General features: G+C 42.0%; 1 protein-coding gene across 1 annotated transcript in view; it reads left to right on the top strand.

Moving 5' to 3' along the window:
• syde2 (synapse defective 1, Rho GTPase, homolog 2 (C. elegans)) overlaps positions 1 to 18,627 on the top strand; it is a 61,472-nt gene extending 42,845 nt beyond the window's left edge. Inside the window, exons 5-7 of the mRNA XM_037541238.1 lie at positions 7,877 to 8,058; positions 8,469 to 8,700; positions 13,537 to 18,627. Of these exons, the coding sequence (XP_037397135.1) occupies positions 7,877 to 8,058; positions 8,469 to 8,700; positions 13,537 to 14,219 (1,097 nt within the window). The 3' untranslated portion in view covers positions 14,220 to 18,627. The remainder of the gene's footprint in view (positions 1 to 7,876; positions 8,059 to 8,468; positions 8,701 to 13,536) is intronic.
• Positions 18,628 to 19,297: the final 670 nt, after the last annotated feature.

The raw sequence follows: 19,297 nt of genomic DNA, 5'->3' as shown, positions 1-19,297 counted from the left end.
TTTTATTAGAGCTTCATTCTGGATAGTCGTTTTATTAGAGCTTCATTCTGGATAGTCGTTTTATTAGAGCTTCATTCTGGATAGTCGTTTTATTAGAGCCTCATTCTGGATAGTCGTTTTATTAGAGCCTCATTCTGGATAGTCGTTTTATTAGAGCTTCATTCTGGATAGTCGTTTTATTAGAGCTTCATTCTGGATAGTCGTTTTATTAGAGCTTCATTCTGGATAGTCGTTTTATTAGAGCTTCATTCTGGATAGTCGTTTTATTAGAGCCTCATTCTGGATAGTCGTTTTATTAGAGCCTCATTCTGGATAGTCGTTTTATTAGAGCCTCATTCTGGATAGTCGTTTTATTAGAGCCTCATTCTGGATAGTCGTTTTATTAGAGCTTCATTCTGGATAGTCGTTTTATTAGAGCTTCATTCTGGATAGTCGTTTTATTAGAGCTTCATTCTGGATAGTCGTTTTATTAGAGCTTCATTCTGGATAGTCGTTTTATTAGAGCCTCATTCTGGATAGTCGTTTTATTAGAGCTTCATTCTGGATAGTCGTTTTATTAGAGCTTCATTCTGGATAGTCGTTTTATTAGAGCCTCATTCTGGATAGTCGTTTTATTAGAGCTTCATTCTGGATAGTCGTTTTATTAGAGCCTCATTCTGGATAGTCGTTTTATTAGAGCCTTCATTCTGGATAGTCGTTTTATTAGAGCTTCATTCTGGATAGTCGTTTTATTAGAGCTTCATTCTGGATAGTCGTTTTATTAGAGCCTCATTCTGGATAGTCGTTTTATTAGAGCTTCATTCTGGATAGTCGTTTTATTAGAGCTTCATTCTGGATAGTCGTTTTATTAGAGCTTCATTCTGGATAGTCGTTTTATTAGAGCTTCATTCTGGATAGTCGTTTTATTAGAGCTTCATTCTGGATAGTCGTTTTATTAGAGCTTCATTCTGGATAGTCGTTTTATTAGAGCCTTCATTCTGGATAGTCGTTTTATTAGAGCCTCATTCTGGATAGTCGTTTTATTAGAGCCTCATTCTGGATAGTCGTTTTATTAGAGCTTCATTCTGGATAGTCGTTTTATTAGAGCTTCATTCTGGATAGTCGTTTTATTAGAGCTTCATTCTGGATAGTCGTTTTATTAGAGCTTCATTCTGGATAGTCGTTTTATTAGAGCTTCATTCTGGATAGTCGTTTTATTAGAGCTTCATTCTGGATAGTCGTTTTATTAGAGCTTCATTCTGGATAGTCGTTTTATTAGAGCTTCATTCTGGATAGTCGTTTTATTAGAGCTTCATTCTGGATAGTCGTTTTATTAGAGCCTCATTCTGGATAGTCGTTTTATTAGAGCCTCATTCTGGATAGTCGTTTTATTAGAGCTTCATTCTGGATAGTCGTTTTATTAGAGCTTCATTCTGGATAGTCGTTTTATTAGAGCCTCATTCTGGATAGTCGTTTTATTAGAGCCTCATTCTGGATAGTCGTTTTATTAGAGCCTCATTCTGGATAGTCGTTTTATTAGAGCTTCATTCTGGATAGTCGTTTTATTAGAGCTTCATTCTGGATAGTCGTTTTATTAGAGCCTCATTCTGGATAGTCGTTTTATTAGAGCTTCATTCTGGATAGTCGTTTTATTAGAGCCTCATTCTGGATAGTCGTTTTATTAGAGCTTCATTCTGGATAGTCGTTTTATTAGAGCTTCATTCTGGATAGTCGTTTTATTAGAGCCTCATTCTGGATAGTCGTTTTATTAGAGCTCATTCTGGATAGTCGTTTTATTAGAGCTTCATTCTGGATAGTCGTTTTATTAGAGCTTCATTCTGGATAGTCGTTTTATTAGAGCTTCATTCTGGATAGTCGTTTTATTAGAGCCTCATTCTGGATAGTCGTTTTATTAGAGCTTCATTCTGGATAGTCGTTTTATTAGAGCTTCATTCTGGATAGTCGTTTTATTAGAGCTTCATTCTGGATAGTCGTTTTATTATAGCTTCATTCTGGATAGTCGTTTTATTAGAGCTTCATTCTGGATAGTCGTTTTATTAGAGCCTCATTCTGGATAGTCGTTTTATTAGAGCCTCATTCTGGATAGTCGTTTTATTAGAGCCTCATTCTGGATAGTCGTTTTATTAGAGCCTCATTCTGGATAGTTGTTTTATTAGAGCTTCATTCTGGATAGTCGTTTTATTAGAGCTTCATTCTGGATAGTCGTTTTATTAGAGCTTCATTCTGGATAGTCGTTTTATTAGAGCCTCATTCTGGATAGTCGTTTTATTAGAGCCTCATTCTGGATAGTCGTTTTATTAGAGCCTCATTCTGGATAGTCGTTTTATTAGAGCTTCATTCTGGATAGTCGTTTTATTAGAGCTTCATTCTGGATAGTCGTTTTATTAGAGCCTCATTCTGGATAGTCGTTTTATTAGAGCCTCATTCTGGATAGTCGTTTTATTAGAGCCTCATTCTGGATAGTCGTTTTATTAGAGCTTCATTCTGGATAGTCGTTTTATTAGAGCTTCATTCTGGATAGTCGTTTTATTAGAGCCTCATTCTGGATAGTCGTTTTATTAGAGCCTCATTCTGGATAGTCGTTTTATTAGAGCTTCATTCTGGATAGTCGTTTTATTAGAGCTTCATTCTGGATAGTCGTTTTATTAGAGCTTCATTCTGGATAGTCGTTTTATTAGAGCTTCATTCTGGATAGTCGTTTTATTAGAGCTTCATTCTGGATAGTCGTTTTATTAGAGCTTCATTCTGGATAGTCGTTTTATTAGAGCCTCATTCTGGATAGTCGTTTTATTAGAGCCTCATTCTGGATAGTCGTTTTATTAGAGCCTCATTCTGGATAGTCGTTTTATTAGAGCCTCATTCTGGATAGTCGTTTTATTAGAGCTTCATTCTGGATAGTCGTTTTATTAGAGCTTCATTCTGGATAGTCGTTTTATTAGAGCTTCATTCTGGATAGTCGTTTTATTAGAGCTTCATTCTGGATAGTCGTTTTATTAGAGCTTCATTCTGGATAGTCGTTTTATTAGAGCTTCATTCTGGATAGTCGTTTTATTAGAGCTTCATTTTGGATAGTCGTTTTATTAGAGCTTCATTCTGGATAGTCGTTTTATTAGAGCTTCATTCTGGATAGTCGTTTTATTAGAGCTTCATTCTGGATAGTCGTTTTATTAGAGCCTCATTCTGGATAGTCGTTTTATTAGAGCTTCATTCTGGATAGTCGTTTTATTAGAGCTTCATTCTGGATAGTCGTTTTATTAGAGCTTCATTCTGGATAGTCGTTTTATTAGAGCTTCATTCTGGCATTTTTGAGGTTCTGAATGTTTCTCAGTCATTTAGGAATCCGCTCTGTTCATCTGTCTGAATGTATCTGGCATGTATGATGTTGCGCTGTGTGGTTCCTGCAGATGATTGAAAGCTGAAGTTGTGCGGTTCTTTCATCCTGTTAGTGCTTTTAAACTCCTCTCTGCTGCCAAACTGCGTTTCTGTTACTGAAAGCATTGATTTTTAAAGGCGATTAAAATGTTCGTCCAGCTCGGTTGTGCAGTCCGTACGCGCAGGTCCTGATAACAAACTGTTGCCCTGCAGGCTGACTTCCATATGCTGCTCTCTCTCCCTCCTGCTGAGTGTGAGTGAGTGTCCCTCGCCCTGCAAAGACACGAAAAGTCATTAACAAGTGCCCCCTTTGTGTGTGAACATACACAGATGGTATTTGACTCACGCCTGCTGGATTAACAGGACCCAGAGAGAAAAAGAGGGGGGGGGGAGAAAACATGGAGCACAGAGAGAGAACACGAGAGAGAACAGAAAGACATACAGAACAGAAAGGAAGAAAATGAAGCAGAGAGAAAGAGACAGAGGGAGAAGATGGAGAGAACAGGAGAGAGACAGGGAAATATGGGGGAGGGGACATAGAGGGGAGGGGTATGCAAAAAAGTCAGTGGCTGAAATAAATGGCAGTAAAGGGCCTCTTCCGGCGAGAGAGAGAGCGAGAGAGAGAGCGAGAGAGAGAGCGAGAGAGAGAGCGAGAGAGAGATGCTGGCTGAGCTGTGAAAACACTGATAGCACCTGCGTGAAGTAGCACCACCTGTCTCCCCAACAGCCATGACCTTGTGTTTATGAGCTGGGAGTGTGGAGGGGGAGGTGCCGGGTTTTGTACAAACAGAACAGAGAGCAGCTGAGTCACAGTGGGTTAATTATTTACACACACACACACACACACACACACACACACACACACACACACACACACACACAGGCCAGATCACTCTTCAGACTGTAGATGTTGACTCTGAGTCATGACCGTGTGTTTTGTTTGGCTGAATGTGTGTTGACCACCTTCGTCCATTAGCTGTGAGAGAAGAACAGCTTACACTTGTATAAACACACATTGTGTGTTGCAGTTCACTTCATATTAAAAACAAGACAAAGGCAAAGAGCTCGAGCCAATTACACAGCTCACTATCAGCCACCTGCATCTCTGGCCTGTTTACCTGGCCTACAAATCCCTCTGAGTGTGTGCGTGAATCAGAACACGTTGTCTCCGGTGAAAAGGAGAAGGAGCGGTTGCTGAGATACACGTTTAACCTGGTTACCAGTGGTTTAACAAGAGCGTGGTGTAGTTTTTCGAAACTTTTCAGTTCATTCCACGTTTTGTGTTTGTAAGAAGAAAAGCAGACGCATTGCCATGATCTAAATATGCATTTTTATTTCATTAGAATTTGAGTCGTTTGGCATAGTTTTTATCTCCAGAGGTGCAGACTTGAACCTGTTGATACAGAATGCAAATTGAATGTAAAATTCCCAACACAGTGGTGTAATGAAATAACTCAGGGGTTGGCAGCATGTGGCTCCGCATGTGGGCTTTTACTGCTGTTGCGGCTCCACAGCAGAATTAGATTTGTAGGTAAGCATAAAATAATCATCCTGTGCAGTAAAATGAAGCGCTGCTGATAGTTTTTACACAGTTTTAACAAATGCTGGCATTAATCTAAAACTGCTACTCTGAAGGTACTAGGCCTAGGTACCACCTAATGAAAAGGCAAAGAGAAAGATTTAAGACGAACAGCGATCATTTAGAGATGAATGGACTCAGTTGCATTCATATTCACTCCAGCTGGTTTCCTGATAAGTTTAATCTGCAACAAGAAACTACCAACTCATAAAAAGAGGAAAGTTTCCTGCTGGAGATGCGAGAGAAGCGTCTATAGCTGAGCTAAAGCTTTAAATCAAAGTAAGTCTGCGTCTTTATTGTAAAGTATATTTTGAATCCTGTACTAGTACATCAGCACATACTGAGACATATTTCCAGCCAAGATGGTAAAATGTTGTGGCTATCAAGGTGGTTTGATTTTTGTTGAAAGGACAAAATGGTTATTAACATTCGGGCTGTTACTCCTGGTGTAATTAAATTAAATAAAAACTCTTTCCAGCAGTGAATGAATTCTGATAATGGGAATGGTTGGTACCAAGGACTTGCTATCTCAGTTGTTTTACATATTTCAGCTTCTGCATTTGGCAGATGCATTTATCCAGAGTGATTTACAGAGGTAGGAGAATGTAGCGTTAGGAGTCTTGCCCAGGGACTCTTATTGGTAAAGAGTTTTGTGCTCACTGAGGCAGAAAATCCAACCCCAGTCTGCTGCCTAGAGGGTCCGGTTACCCACTATAATACACCAACTGCAGCGTTAAAATGAATAGAAGTCGTCTGAACGCCTGGAAGGCCCTGAGGGTCCTCCGGTAGACACAGTGTGCCTGCAGAGTCGGATAATCCACAGATGTGACGTAATAGTTCTGATAACTTGCGTTTCTTGGAATCATTGCTAGGGAGCGCACGCTAATAAGCTATTAGCAAATACATTGTGTAAGTAGTAAGTCAGATCTTTTGCAGTGAAGCGTGACTCCTGAGCCTGATTGCTTAATGCTTCGAGCCCAGTGCATTTGTATCCTGAGCAGGATTCCTAATCCCGGCTAATTTCTAATCCGCTCTCTGGTCCGCTCTTTCGTGCACGGGATTAGCGGGTCAGGTTAATTTAGTTAATCGCTTTCTCTCTTCTTGCAGTTGAAGTATGTCTTAATTACAGAAGGAAAACTACGGGCAGGGTCAGCAGACCTTTACAGCCCATGTCTGTGCGTCTCCAGGCCGACGAAATGCTATTTCTAAACCAGCCATTTGCACTTCCTCGGTCAGAGGTTGGGTCTGACTGAATTAGCTGCTCTATTTGGAGTCTGTTAATCGGAACCAGTGTTAGCCAAGAGCGTACTCCGCTTCTCTCTTTCTCTCCTTGGCCTCTGGAGGGCTGATCAGGTACAGTTACGAGCGAATGAATCTAGTCTTAGACCCCATTTATCCACGCGGGATAAAGTGCTCTTTCTGTTTTTTACCTGATTTCTGGAGTTTTCCATCAGTTTGGCCCTCAAATCAGGGTAGTCTAGTGTTAGAGTTTCAGATCCAGCCTCCTGATTAGCAGTGTTACTTTCATGTTGGCTCCCGTGTTTAATGTCATTCATTGAGAGACTGAATGCTCAGGTGTGAAAATTCCGTCTCTGGAACACTCCTGTCTCCGCCGTTCCCAACCCTGACGTTCCGGGCCAAATTCCAGCGCCTCTCAGAAGCCACCACAACAATAGGCTTCCCTCTGGCTGCCAAGCTGAGTGGAAGCCGCCAGCTCTTAGAGAGGAAGGGAAAAAGTGGAGCAGTCAGGAGAAGCCCTTTGAAAGGCTGAATAATGACTCTGCTTTATGAGATTATGCTCACCGTAATTTTAAATCAGGTGTTGTGCTCGTCTGGGAAGTGCATGCGTCCTCTGTGCCTGTGAGCACTCGGCCTTTACTGAGGTCTTACTTTCTGGAACATTTTACCCGTATAATCACTGTTTAAACACAAGTTTTAGATTTATCAGGAGTTAAATTTTTAAATAAAAAAACCTTGTTCAAAAAACGCTCCCATATTTTCATGCCACTACCAAAACGAAGAGTTTAGACAGGACGTGAGCCTGCATGATGACCACATGATGGGCAGTAAATGTGTCCCTGAACATCAATGCAGGACGTTAAGTTTTCACTGCCGGAACATATTTCCTGAAATCAAACACTTTTTGGGTTTTAATGAAAACATTCTGATTCTCTGTGTGTTCTGCTGTGTTTATTGCTCATGTACTGGCTGCATTTTTGAGTTCTGCTCAAAATGAGCTAAAATTGTCACACAGAAACAGTCACTACTGACACATTTGGAAAGGTTTGGAAATGATGTTTAATCATTGGTTTTAATGTACAGGGTCACTCAAAGGAAAAAAATATTTTAGTCTTATTTCAGTCCGTGTAACTCTTTTAACTGACTTTGGACCAGTTCAGTAGGTGGATTCATACGTTTAACAGTGTAAAATACATGCTGCACTGTTAGTTTATGTACTGTGAAAATGTATATTTTGTCTTACTAATTAATGTTTACTGTTCTGTACTGCTCATTTATATTTGCATCAATTCCACCAAAATCCTCATACATGCAAATGTACTCGGCCAGTAAAGTTTAGATTTCTATTCAAAGCCATATTATAAAATGTTTTATGTAGGTGATGCACAATAATATTGGGATATTGGAATGTCGTTATCAACATATCATCGTTTATGAAAGTTATTAGCTTCAGAGTTTAGATTTGACCCTCCAGAAATACAAATCTTCATTAGTCTGTAATGCTTCTCCAGCTCGATTTTATACGTCAGAGTTGAGTTTTTCTCAATACATATTTACCTGTATATGGTACATACATGGTGGATCCTGAGTCATCTATACATTGTATTATGTATGATGTGTAAACCTCTCATTCTGTTTCTCACCATCTCTCCCATTTTCTTTTTTTCCCTCCCTTTTGTTCTCTAGGTGTTCTCAAGGACTATTTGAGGGAGCTGCCATCTCCTCTCATCTCTAAATCGCTTTATGAAGCTGTTCTAGAAGCAATGGTCAAGCATCCACTGCTCATTGGAACCAGCGGCTGTGAGAACGATCCAGCCGACTCTGAACACACGGTCAGCCTGCTGGAGACGCTACCGGAGGTTGAGAAGGTACTGACTGCGAGTTCTGTAATCAGGTTACTCAAATCTGGCAGTGGCTCACTGGTACATGCACACAGGAATTTTGGTGCCCTTGACATACCTACAAAAATTAATTCAATAATATTTTAATGTAAAACAACAAATATGTTGTCACTTTTTTCAAAAGGAACCGAAACATTATTATATCTACTGTGATGAGATTTGAGTGTCACTTTATATACCTTGTCGGTGAGAAGATCCTGAAGCTGAACTAACCAGGAGTTCAGCTGCAGTCGCATTAACCGTAGCTACTGGCATTTACCAGTATTTGATAGTGCCGAGTTAAAGCAACACGGCATTAGTGCAGCCACGGTGGAGACGCTTTACTCTGCACTCTTGTCAGAAACAGAACCTTAACACTCCTATCTCACTCTTTCCAGATGACTCTGCAGAAGCTTCTGGACCACCTGAAGCGCGTGGCGTCCCATCACGAGGTGAACAAGATGACGTGTCAGAACCTGGCGGTGTGTTTCGGTCCAGTCCTGCTGAGCCAGAGGCAGGAGGCGTCGTGCCACAGTAACAGAGTGTTTGTGGACTCTGAGGAGCTGGCCAGTGCCCTACACTTCAAAAAGCACATTGAGGTCCTGCACTATCTTCTGCAGCTCTGGCCAGGTAAAAACACTGCATCACAACACACAGGGAAGTGGTGCGGTTTCTCGCGCTAACTAACTGGAGCTTAACCTGGGAAACGAGTCAGTGGAATCTGGAATGATATTCCGTAACACCGGCAGCTGTTTAAAGCGTCATTTGTAATATAGTAAGTTATACCACATACAGCGCCAAGACTGTCTGTTACCTAATAACTATTATAATGCTAATCAGAGACTATTGACCCTTGATGTAGGGTGGGCAGGATGGGTCAGAGTAGTATTTAAAAATGAGACTCTTTCAGATCTTTTCTGTGGCTCGTATTACTGTAGGCTGAAGCCACTCTGAGGCTCCAGGCTTTGATACGCCTGCGGTTCCTAAACATAGTACATAGAACATTTGCTTCCATATGGGACCCATCAGATCAAGCAGCCATTCTAATCTTCAGCATGTGTGAGAGAGAGAGAGAGAGAGAGAGAGAGAGAGAGAGAGAGAGAGAGAGAGAGAGAGAGAGAGAAAGGTATTGTAACGTAAACCAAAACCTTGAGGTGTGAGACCATGAGAGAAAGCCCCTTGCCCGAGGGACGCATTCCACAAATGGGTGAAATAGCCCTGAAGAGCCCACTGCCACCAAATACATGCATGCACGTGCACATACACACACACTGCACAACAGCTGCATGCCTCTGGGATCACTGGTCAACTGTGAATGATGATGATAGAGAGAGAGAGAGTACAGTGTGTCCAGGGTCTTGTTGATGTCATTGTCGAAGAATTCCACGGGTTGGGGGTCACTGCGGCAGGGCTGGACTGGACTGGATGTTTCCTAAACTTTGCATTAGAAAACTGCACACAAGCTCCTCTGTATGCTTCACATCCCTTTAACCATTAAAGCAGCATTATCCAAGGCTTCTTTAGTTACAGCTGAAAGAGGCAGCATTACTGAGTCAGGAGAAAAGAAAGAGTCCCAAATATGGAGCGTGATGAATGTGCGCTGCCCCAGGTCATCCTGCAGAGCCTGAAATAAGCATTCAAGAGTTGGAGGAGCAGTCGGGAGATTTTCAGAGCACATCGTACGTCTTTACATATAAACGTCACTCCTACAGCCTCATTGTTGCACAGAACATTGTTGAAGGGTCCCACTATAGTTAGAACCCATTTTTTGGTACTATATAGAGCCCTTTTTTGCTAAGAGTATAGGTTTGCATAATGAAGATATGGTGGCAATAGCAAATAATTCACTCACGTCCTCAGAGAAACAGAATGTGCATTAGTCTTGCGCATGTTGCGTTCAACGTTTCCAGATCTTACATCGTGTAGCTTTAATATAGAGTCATCACCGTCTCTGTTTTACTGTTTAAATGCATGCCTGGTGATGTACTGCGTTATATTTACATTCCATATCGAGAGCATATTTTATCTTTCGTTTGTTTTGATGTCCAGAATTAAAGATACATGGCAGAAATTTAACGCGTTCTTTTTGATTTCAGTTAAACAGACGGTACCAAACTTTTCATCTAGTTCAGATAAAAAACGCTAAAACACATGTTTGTGAGCTCTGAGAGGGAAATAATGATGCCAGATTATGAAATGTCTCTGTTCCCCACCAATAAATGCACCAAGGTTGATCCAGTAAATCTTCAGCCTGTGGTGGGCTGGTGTTTGGGTTACCGTCCTCGACGCTCTGGGCGAGTGTGTGTCTGCTGTGTGTTTGGAGCATAATGGGGTCCCTGGTGCACAAGACTAGGCAGTGATGGAGGCCTTGGCTGCGTGTTGTTTTTCCATCCAGAGACAGTCAAAGCTCTGGCCTTGTTTAACTCACGTCCCTGCTACAGTATCTTGGGTCCCATTGCATCCTAATTACGATGCACAGATATGGGAACTCTAGGCAGATGCAGATGGCCAGTGTTTCAGCCGACGCTGATACACACACACAGTAAAGGGAATGAATGTGCTGTAACTCAGTGCTGCCTAAATATTCTGTTCATCTGGATAAAGCAAATGTATGTATAATCCCCACTAAATATCAGTTTGAGTTATCGGCCAAAACCAAACATCTGCTCATTGCCAATATTTCTCTGCCGATATTGATGGTTATGATATTATGATGCATCCCCAATCTTACATACTTCAGTTATATGGACATAGTGAACTGGTATTAGATCTAGATGTTTGGAGGCCGGAGCTCAGAAGGCATTACGTTGTTTTTATTGTTTTATTGCTCTTCTACATGCACTTCCGTTGTTTTTCTGTGTCGGGTAGCACTTTATTTATATAGTCCACTGTAAAGTCTTCATAGACGCTTTTCTTGCATTCAGCTTTGCCGCCTCCACCCCCTTCTCCACCCGTCGCCCTGCCCCCCCCAGGCTTCATGCATGTCTACTTCCAGCAGGGAAGAATGCAATAAGCTCGGCCTATAATTACACACATTCCTGACCTAACCTTTAGCCCGGCGCTTGCCCGCTTCACCCCGAACACTCAGAACAGCCGAGCTGTACTTAAAGCCTCCTCCCAGAAGGCCGCTCAGTCTGGGACTGTGGACAGGAGGCAGAATGCCCTCGTGCTGCGGTGTGTGTTTGTGTTAGTCAAAGCATAGGTGTATAATTTTGTGTTCAGGAGGAAGTGGACAGTCAGGGATCGCCCAGTGGTGGATGGATGGATGGATGGAATGAAGGGGAAGAAAGAAAAAGAGGACTCGGGGGAGGGAGGAGTGGTGGAGTCGAGGGTATTTTTAGTCCGTCAGGGCCGTGGCAGCGAGAAGAGCTCCAGAGAACAGCGCCGGTCTCTTCTTCACCTCCAACAGTAGATACTCTCACGCAGTCTCAAGGTTCCTCCCTTTCAGCCCTGAGTCGACCTTCTAAACCAGCAGAGCTTACAGAGCAGCCCCTCCTTACACCAGGAATAGCGCACGTCCTTACAGAGGTAGTCAACCAAACAATGCTAGTGTGGCCAGCAGCGAATGCAAGTCGGTCCTCCCTCCTTTCAGGGTAGTGATGTAATGATTGTCTTAATCTCTAAACCTTAATAACCCGTTTTGCAGTGCTTGCCCAGTTATTTTCATCACTCGTTTTTGTTCGCAAAGATCTTTTGTCACACGTAAACAGACGAGGGCTGAAATCACAATTTGATCAAAGTCGATAAATTTGAAGATTAAAACAGTAGAAAACCGTGAAGCTGTGAGAGGAACTGATTTTACCCTTTTATGAAACTCTGTGGTTCTGTACACTTTTTTTTTACATCAAGCCTAAGTGCTGGCGAGTCAGTAGCACAGCAGACGAGCAGCCTTCACGTCATGCAGTTTGTGCCCGTCAGTGAAACCCACGTATTGCCAGATTAGGCAAGACTCCCCAGATTAACATTTATACTGCTTTATTTGGAAATAAGTTTTTCTGGGATTTTTCTTCATTACCATGTAGAATTTCAAGAAAATTGAATTAAAAACAGAAATAAATAGCTAAGAAATTCAAAGAATTTATGCAATATATACACAAAAAGCAAACTAGTAACATGGTTATAAGTGACTATCATAATTATTGTAATAAAAATGATACGTTTTATCATCAGGTTTTTTTTTTTTTTTGTAGTTTAATGTGTTTTTGTGTATTTTTGTTCCTTTTCAATGCAGCCAAAATGTGCATACTAGTCCGCAGTGCATCTTTTTACATCACAGAGCACATGTTTTTGCATTATGGTACACTGAAAAAATTGTTGCTTGGAATTTGTGTTTAAATGTGTGCATCAGTTCCTCGATGAATAAAACACATTACATCAACACAGTTGCTGCTAAAAGAAAGCAAAGTTATGGCAGTAACTACGTTATAGTATATTTTGTCAGGGTGCTGCTGAACCTGTTCAGTGGACTTCATCTACAAGTCTCCAGATGAGCTGAATGAAGTTAAACTGCCTTAAACAGACCCACCTAACACCCTAACCAGTGTGAGTGGACCAGTCAGGGGTGCTGCCGCTGCTGTGAGGCGCATGATGTAACGCCAGTGTGTCGTGCTAATCAAAGCGTTTTCATTGGCTTGCAGTGACAACTCGCTGTTTTAACATGTTTATGCTGTTTGATTGTTGTGTGTTTTGTCTCGTCGCCTCCCCCTGTAGGCAGCAGCTAAAATCAGCGGAGAGGTTAACTTGGCCTAGTGAGCTGAGCCAGGCAGGTAAACTGGAGGGAAATGGTTTGAACTGGTGTGGTTTGAGGCTTGAACTTTGTTCTAGCGTTCCGGTGCGTGGCCAGTGGTCTAGTGCCGCTTGCGCGGTACACTAGCTCGTCTGTGATGTTCTCTTTTTCTCCACCCAGGAGAACTTGCGTGATTCTCAGAAAGCCTCGTTTGCTTTACATCAAGAAATGTTGCTTTGAATGATGTAATGGGTGAATGATGTAATGGGAGTAAATGAAAAAAACAATATGAGTTTGAGTTTAATGCTTCCAAAATTGTCCTGAGATAGAAGTGTGCTTCCTCCAAAATCTAGACTGCTGATTGGCTGTCTGAATTTATTTTTTTACGCATATTATTAAAATCAGCACTTCGATACAGAGTCACGTCCCGTATGTCAGTTTAACTCTATTCTTTATGATTAGGAATGAAAACTGATCCCAGACCAATTGTATTTATTTCAGAGATTTGAGGAGCAGGTGGTTTTCGTTGCATTGGTAATGAGTGTTGCATCAAAGTAGGCAGTTCCACAAGAGCAGGGCTGCCTGTTTGACTTGTGTGTCTCATGCATGTTTGTTGTTGTTTGTTTTTTCTATTCATTGTTTGTTAACTTGTTTACTAAATCTCTCTCTCTCTCTCTCTCTCTCTCTCTCTCTCTCTCTCTCTCTCTCTCTCTCTCTCTCTCTCTCTCTCTCTCTCTCAGTTGTGGATGCACAGGGTAAACCCCCATCTCCTGCTCCAGACACGCCTGTCTCAGAGGTGACAGTCCCAGCAGTGACCGCTCCAGTGAGGCGGAGGAAGGATCGTCCTCAGGTCCTGAACCTGACCGACGTCGACTTGGCAGGGGTTCTGCGGCCTCGGGCCGGCCGGTTGGACAGCCCCAGCAACCGCTATGCCGGGGACTGGAGCGGCTGCAGAGAGACGTACCTCCAGCAGCCCTGCCAGGAGGAGGCCGACTACGACGACGTCCCGAGTGAAGAACCATCCTCTACTGGACACGAGGAGAGCAGGGAGGAGGCTGGGGGCGGAGCCTGTGAACAGGACGCTGTTGAGGTGGATGAATCAATGGAAAGAGCAGAGAGCACACAGGCGGACGTGGAGAAGGAGCAGGAGAGCGCTGAACAGCAGACGGAGAAGAGCGTTAGCTTTAGCGGACTTCAGGACATTGAAGAACCCGTCTTAAAACCCTGGGGTGATCAGATCCTGTTGGAGAGAGACGAGCACAGACCCAAAGAGCACACGTACCAGGCCTACATGAAGATCCACGAGATCAGCCCTGTGCTGAGTAACAGGGTGAACCTGCGCAACCTGCAGGAGAGCATCGACACGCTGATCGGAAACCTGGAGCGCGAACTGAACAAGACTAAGCTCAACGTGGGCTACTGAGACGGCCAGTCCTGGGGACAGTCTGACCTGCACGGTTTCAAGTGTTCCCTGCCCCGACACAACTGACCGATCGAGCTAACTTTAGCATGACGGCAAAGTCACTGTTCCCAACCTGCCTGCTTTCAGTTTAGCTACCGTGCATTTTAAACTGGAAACTCAATGTCATGCCTAAGGCTTCAACTCGAAATTCACTTCCTAATTACCTCTATGCCTCAGAGTATTGGGAAATTGTTGTTTAATACTATATTTCAATATGTATTTTAATACGTAATCAGTCTTATCAGCAGCCATGAGCCAATAGGCATGCTTCTTCCAAAATCTAGACTGCTGATTGGCTGTCAAATTCAATTTTGTACATATGTTATTATATCAGCGCTTCTTAATCTGGAATCCATTGTAAATACACACTTTCACCACCTCATCTGTGGCTTAGCCACGCCCACTTTTGGAGGGAATTGAAAAAAGAAAATACAGGAAAGTTTTTTTTAATGAATCTATATAAAAATTAACGTATCTGCATTAATTTCCAGTACACACTGCCTTTTTCTCAGAGGGCCGAGTGGCATTTCTGCTAATGTTTAATGTTAGTACAACTTGGCAACAGTTGCTACGAGAGAACACATTCGTGGGCGGAGCATGGGTAGAGTTTTTTTTTTCTTTTTTTCAAACCCTTAAAACTTTCATCAGGCATGTAGGGGTGGGGAATTCTTGACCCTGGTCTGGTCAGTGTCAGGACAACAGTGCAAGGTCAGCAGCTGGCGGTCACCACTCAAACGCTGTAGCAACTCTGGCAACTCGATGGTGATGCTGGTTTCTATAGTTACTGCCGAATCATTCTGGGACACGAAACGTGGCACTTGTCTCTCACACAAACACACGATGGACGTATTTACTGACATTCCTCATCGGACTTTGATCCGATTCTTCTGCTCCGGTTCTCTGTCTCTGATTTCGTTCGCTACGTCGTCATTGTCGTCGTTTTCTTCTTATTAGAAGAAGCCATTGAACCCTGAGGGGTGAGCCAGGTGCCTTAATTGTGTAAAGGTGGTCCTTAAGGCAGCGGAGAGATTTCTTTTTTATTTGTATTATTTCTGTAAAGGTATGGAATTATTACAATCTAAACCAATGCACTTACAAAAAGCCTGCTTGTAGAGGCGGAACCGGGAGTTCAGGTAAACGGTACAGGCGTAAAGTCTCACAGTGGGAGGGGCAGTTAGAAGAGTAGATTCACCCCCAACAACCTAAACCATACGGCCCAGAATGCTTAAGCTAATCACTACCATTTAAGCCATGGTTCTATGCTGTATACACCGCAGATTGTTAAGCTATATACACCAATATAGACGTATTCAGATGTAAACGCATGCATCTGAAATCATTTACCAGAGTCTTACAGGTAGATCCCTAATATGTCCACACTGACTGTCAAAGTTTGGGGATATTTGACCTACTTTCTGATTTTTCCTCCAGTACTTTGTAGTTAAGTAAGTATAAATAGCTGCTAAATGCTGTTATCGTAGGTATATTTTGCTTCATGTCTATCAAAGTGTTGAAACTGTTGACAGTTTTCTTATTTTTTTTCTATTCCAACCTGTTGTTAAAAGCACATATTGAACCATTTTGACCCAAAGGCCAACCCTAATATTGCAACAATGGGATAAAGTGGTTGGGCTTAGGCTTTAGTCCTTAAGTGGGCCTTATTTAATCCGTTGTTCCCTGAGTTTTTGCAGCAGATCTACAGAGTAAGCATGTTAAAAGCCGACGTGTCCCCAAACCTTTGACATTCCAAACCTAAACACCCTGAATGCTTCAGCCAGACATGTAGTGGCGCCTAATCCCATAAACTCTGTGCATGTATTCATTCATATGCCTTTATGTAGAGTCTGCTTCAAAGTACTAACACGCTGTCGTACGTGCTGATGCGAGTGCTTCATCCCGTATAAACGTTTACAAATCCTCCTGAACTGAAAACTCTTATATATTATATCCCTAGATACTACTAAGATTAGCTGGTAGAAGTTAAAGGATAATATTTAACATAAAATAATAGTAATTGATGGCTGTTTTATGGTCTCCTCCCACCTACACTAGGTGTCCGTTGTGAGTGCGCATGTATACGTGCAAAACCCCAAATTAGAAAGGAAAAAAAAACATCTGGATGTGTGTTCAGTAAGGATTCTAGTGAAAAGGTCCAGGATGTTGGCTTGTGCTGGACATACCTGCGGCCGGTACCTGAAACAGCGTCATATCTTAGCAGTCCAGGGATGCGAACCCGTCAGTATTTATCAGATGCAAGTATGTATAAATGCAGTTGTTATATATTTTTGGACAGTTTCTCTGTGTGTGTATTTAATGTTGCTCAGTGTGTAGTATTCGGCCTGTAGATCAGCATCAGATGATTACGGAAGTAAAGGTGTTGATTTTTTCCCCTAAGTTACCACATTTGGCATTTGCAGGACTAATCAGAGCAGCTCAAGCTGAACGGTACGAATAACAGAGTATATTTACGTGTTCGTGGAAACAAACGCGGTTTTTATTTGCGGTTCTGTGTGTATGTGTTCCTGTAGGCTACTTTCTGGAGAGATCCGTGTCGATGGCTGGGTTGAGTCCACAGCGTTGCATGGTCAAAAGCTTTACGGTCAGATTTAAGTACCTAAATATCTCCTGCAGTCGTCTGTATTTATGCGTGTAAATAGAGAGTATTTTAATTATGAGTCGTTGTTTTTCTGTTTGGCAGCTGCTCACACCGGTGTAAACTAGTCAAATTGTTTTGTCTATGAGAATATGAATCGGTTTCCTCCAGCCCAGCATTGATTTAAAGCCTGGTCTTCACACCTGCCCTGATACAGTCTGGACTCCACTGGTTTTTAAAGAGAGTACATGGCTTGTTGCATCATGTAGAGGGTGTTAATTAGTTCTTATCAAACTGGGATAAGGAAGCAAAAACCTTATGGATTTTCAGAAAATGAGAGAAAATGTGCTCTTACATTCACAAATATTAAAATCAAAGTGCTATATTATCGTAATATAGGCAGTGATGTAATACTGTGGGTAATGCTGGCTGTGCTTCCTCTCACAACAGGTCAAACATGGCATTTCCAAACTGCTGCTGTTATAGAAGTCCTGGGCCTCGCAGTTATTGATCAGCTTCCATAATCAGGCAGTTTTATACTTTTACAGTTTTTACTGTAGATTTACTGTAATTTCATTTAAAACGTCTTAACTGATAAAAATCCATATTATGAGGGAACCCTCTACAACCTGTAGTGCTCACAGGATCAAGGCTACACGCTGACGAATAAAGGCTCCTGACTGGTCCTTGGCTTGGACGTACAGTTCTAGGAGAAATCCTTAACCGATAGAAAACCTTGACATGAGGAGTTTCTTCGTTTTTAAATTCTGTCACTCGTCGCTGATGGAACAAAACCTACATGAGAAAGAACCTTCCATCCATTGAAAGGTACCAAGCTCTTCTGAAATCCAAGCCCAAGGCCCGTGAGCCCAGTCAGGCCCGTGGCCCAGTCAGGCCCGTGGCCCAGTCCTATTCGGTCTGCAAAATAATGATTTTCTATTATATTAGTAGTTTTGGCAGATTTTGATCAGCGGCCAGTTGGGGTCACAGCAAAATGTTAGTTTTTGATTTGGCCCTTTAGTGGTTGAGTTAGACGCCCTGGTCTAAGATCTTTTTTACTGCTGTATTATTCCGAGTGGAGTTAGTCTCAGTCTAATCAGGTTCAGTCTGAGAGTCTGGATTATCTGTGTGGGTGTGAAGAGCAGGTTTACCTCTTCCTATGATCTTGGGGCTGGTGCTGAAGCCAGTGTTGTTCTGGTGCTTAAAGTGTACAGTGACCCAAAGCGCTGCTCTCAGATCAGCTCTCTGTGCCAGATTTCAGGCCTCTGTTGTGAAGAGGGTGGAGTCTGAGCTGATCCTGAGTCAGTGCTGAGGCCTCTCCCATATGTGCAAATGGTACTGGACCTAATGAAAAATGTGAGCTGCTCCTTTTTATTGTCAGAACATTCCTTTCTTTTGTTCCTCCTCTCTCTCTCTCTCTCTCTCTCTCTCTCTCTCTCTCTCTCTCTCTCTCTCTCTCTCTCTCTCTCTCTCTCTCTCTCTCTCTCTCTCTCTCTCTCTCTCTCTCTCTCTGTGTCTCTGTCTCTGTCTCTCTGTGTCTCTGTCTCTGTCTCTCTGAGTCTCTGTGCCCTTCTGACTCCCCGTCACTCACCTGGGAAACACCTGGGAGTCGGAACACTGTCTGTTCCCTCTGTGTTGCTTGAACCGCTCGGTTCAGCTCTGTTACTCTGATATTGGACAGAACCCTAATTTGATGAAAATATGACTAAACCTGATACACTTTGTACTGATATTGAGAAATATATGGTCACATTAAAGTATATATCTCATGTGTGTCTGCTGACTGTGTCCTTATATGGAGCCTAAGCTGAAGAAATACAAATAAATAAATTAAAAAAGACAAATTCAGAGAATGAAGACTGAAGAAAGCCACAGTCAGAACTGAGAGCTCAGCACTAACTGAGAGGATTCAGCATGGCCCATGTTTTCTGGGGATTACAGTCCAACTGTGTTACTGAAGTGCTAGAAACTGGCTGGGCAACTGCATTAATTGCTAAATAGTAGCCACTATAAATTATTCAGTATCTACTGTTAAAGACTATTAACTATTCAGAACCTACTGTGAACTATTCAATATCTACTATAAATTATTCAGTAATTATTGTTAAAGACTGAATTTTTCAGTAACTACTATGAACTTTTCATTACTACAAATTCTTTAGTAGCTACTATAAATTATTCAGTATCTACTGTTAATTAAAGACAATTATTCAGTAACTACTATGAACTATTCAATATCTACTACAAATTCTTTAGTAGCTACTATAAATTATTCAGTAATTATTGTTAAAGACTGAATTTTTCAGTAACTACTATGAACTATTCAATATCTACTACAAACCAATAAAACTACTATGTTATGTAGTGTCTACTGCAGATTATTTAGTATCTGTTATGAAATACCTTATAGCCTCTGTGAAGCTGTGCATTTAGGAGACATGTTAAA

This window comes from Pygocentrus nattereri, chromosome 9, assembly GCF_015220715.1.
Source record: "Pygocentrus nattereri isolate fPygNat1 chromosome 9, fPygNat1.pri, whole genome shotgun sequence".
NCBI lineage: Eukaryota > Metazoa > Chordata > Actinopteri > Characiformes > Serrasalmidae > Pygocentrus > Pygocentrus nattereri.
This window is presented reverse-complemented; position numbering and strand designations above follow the sequence as displayed.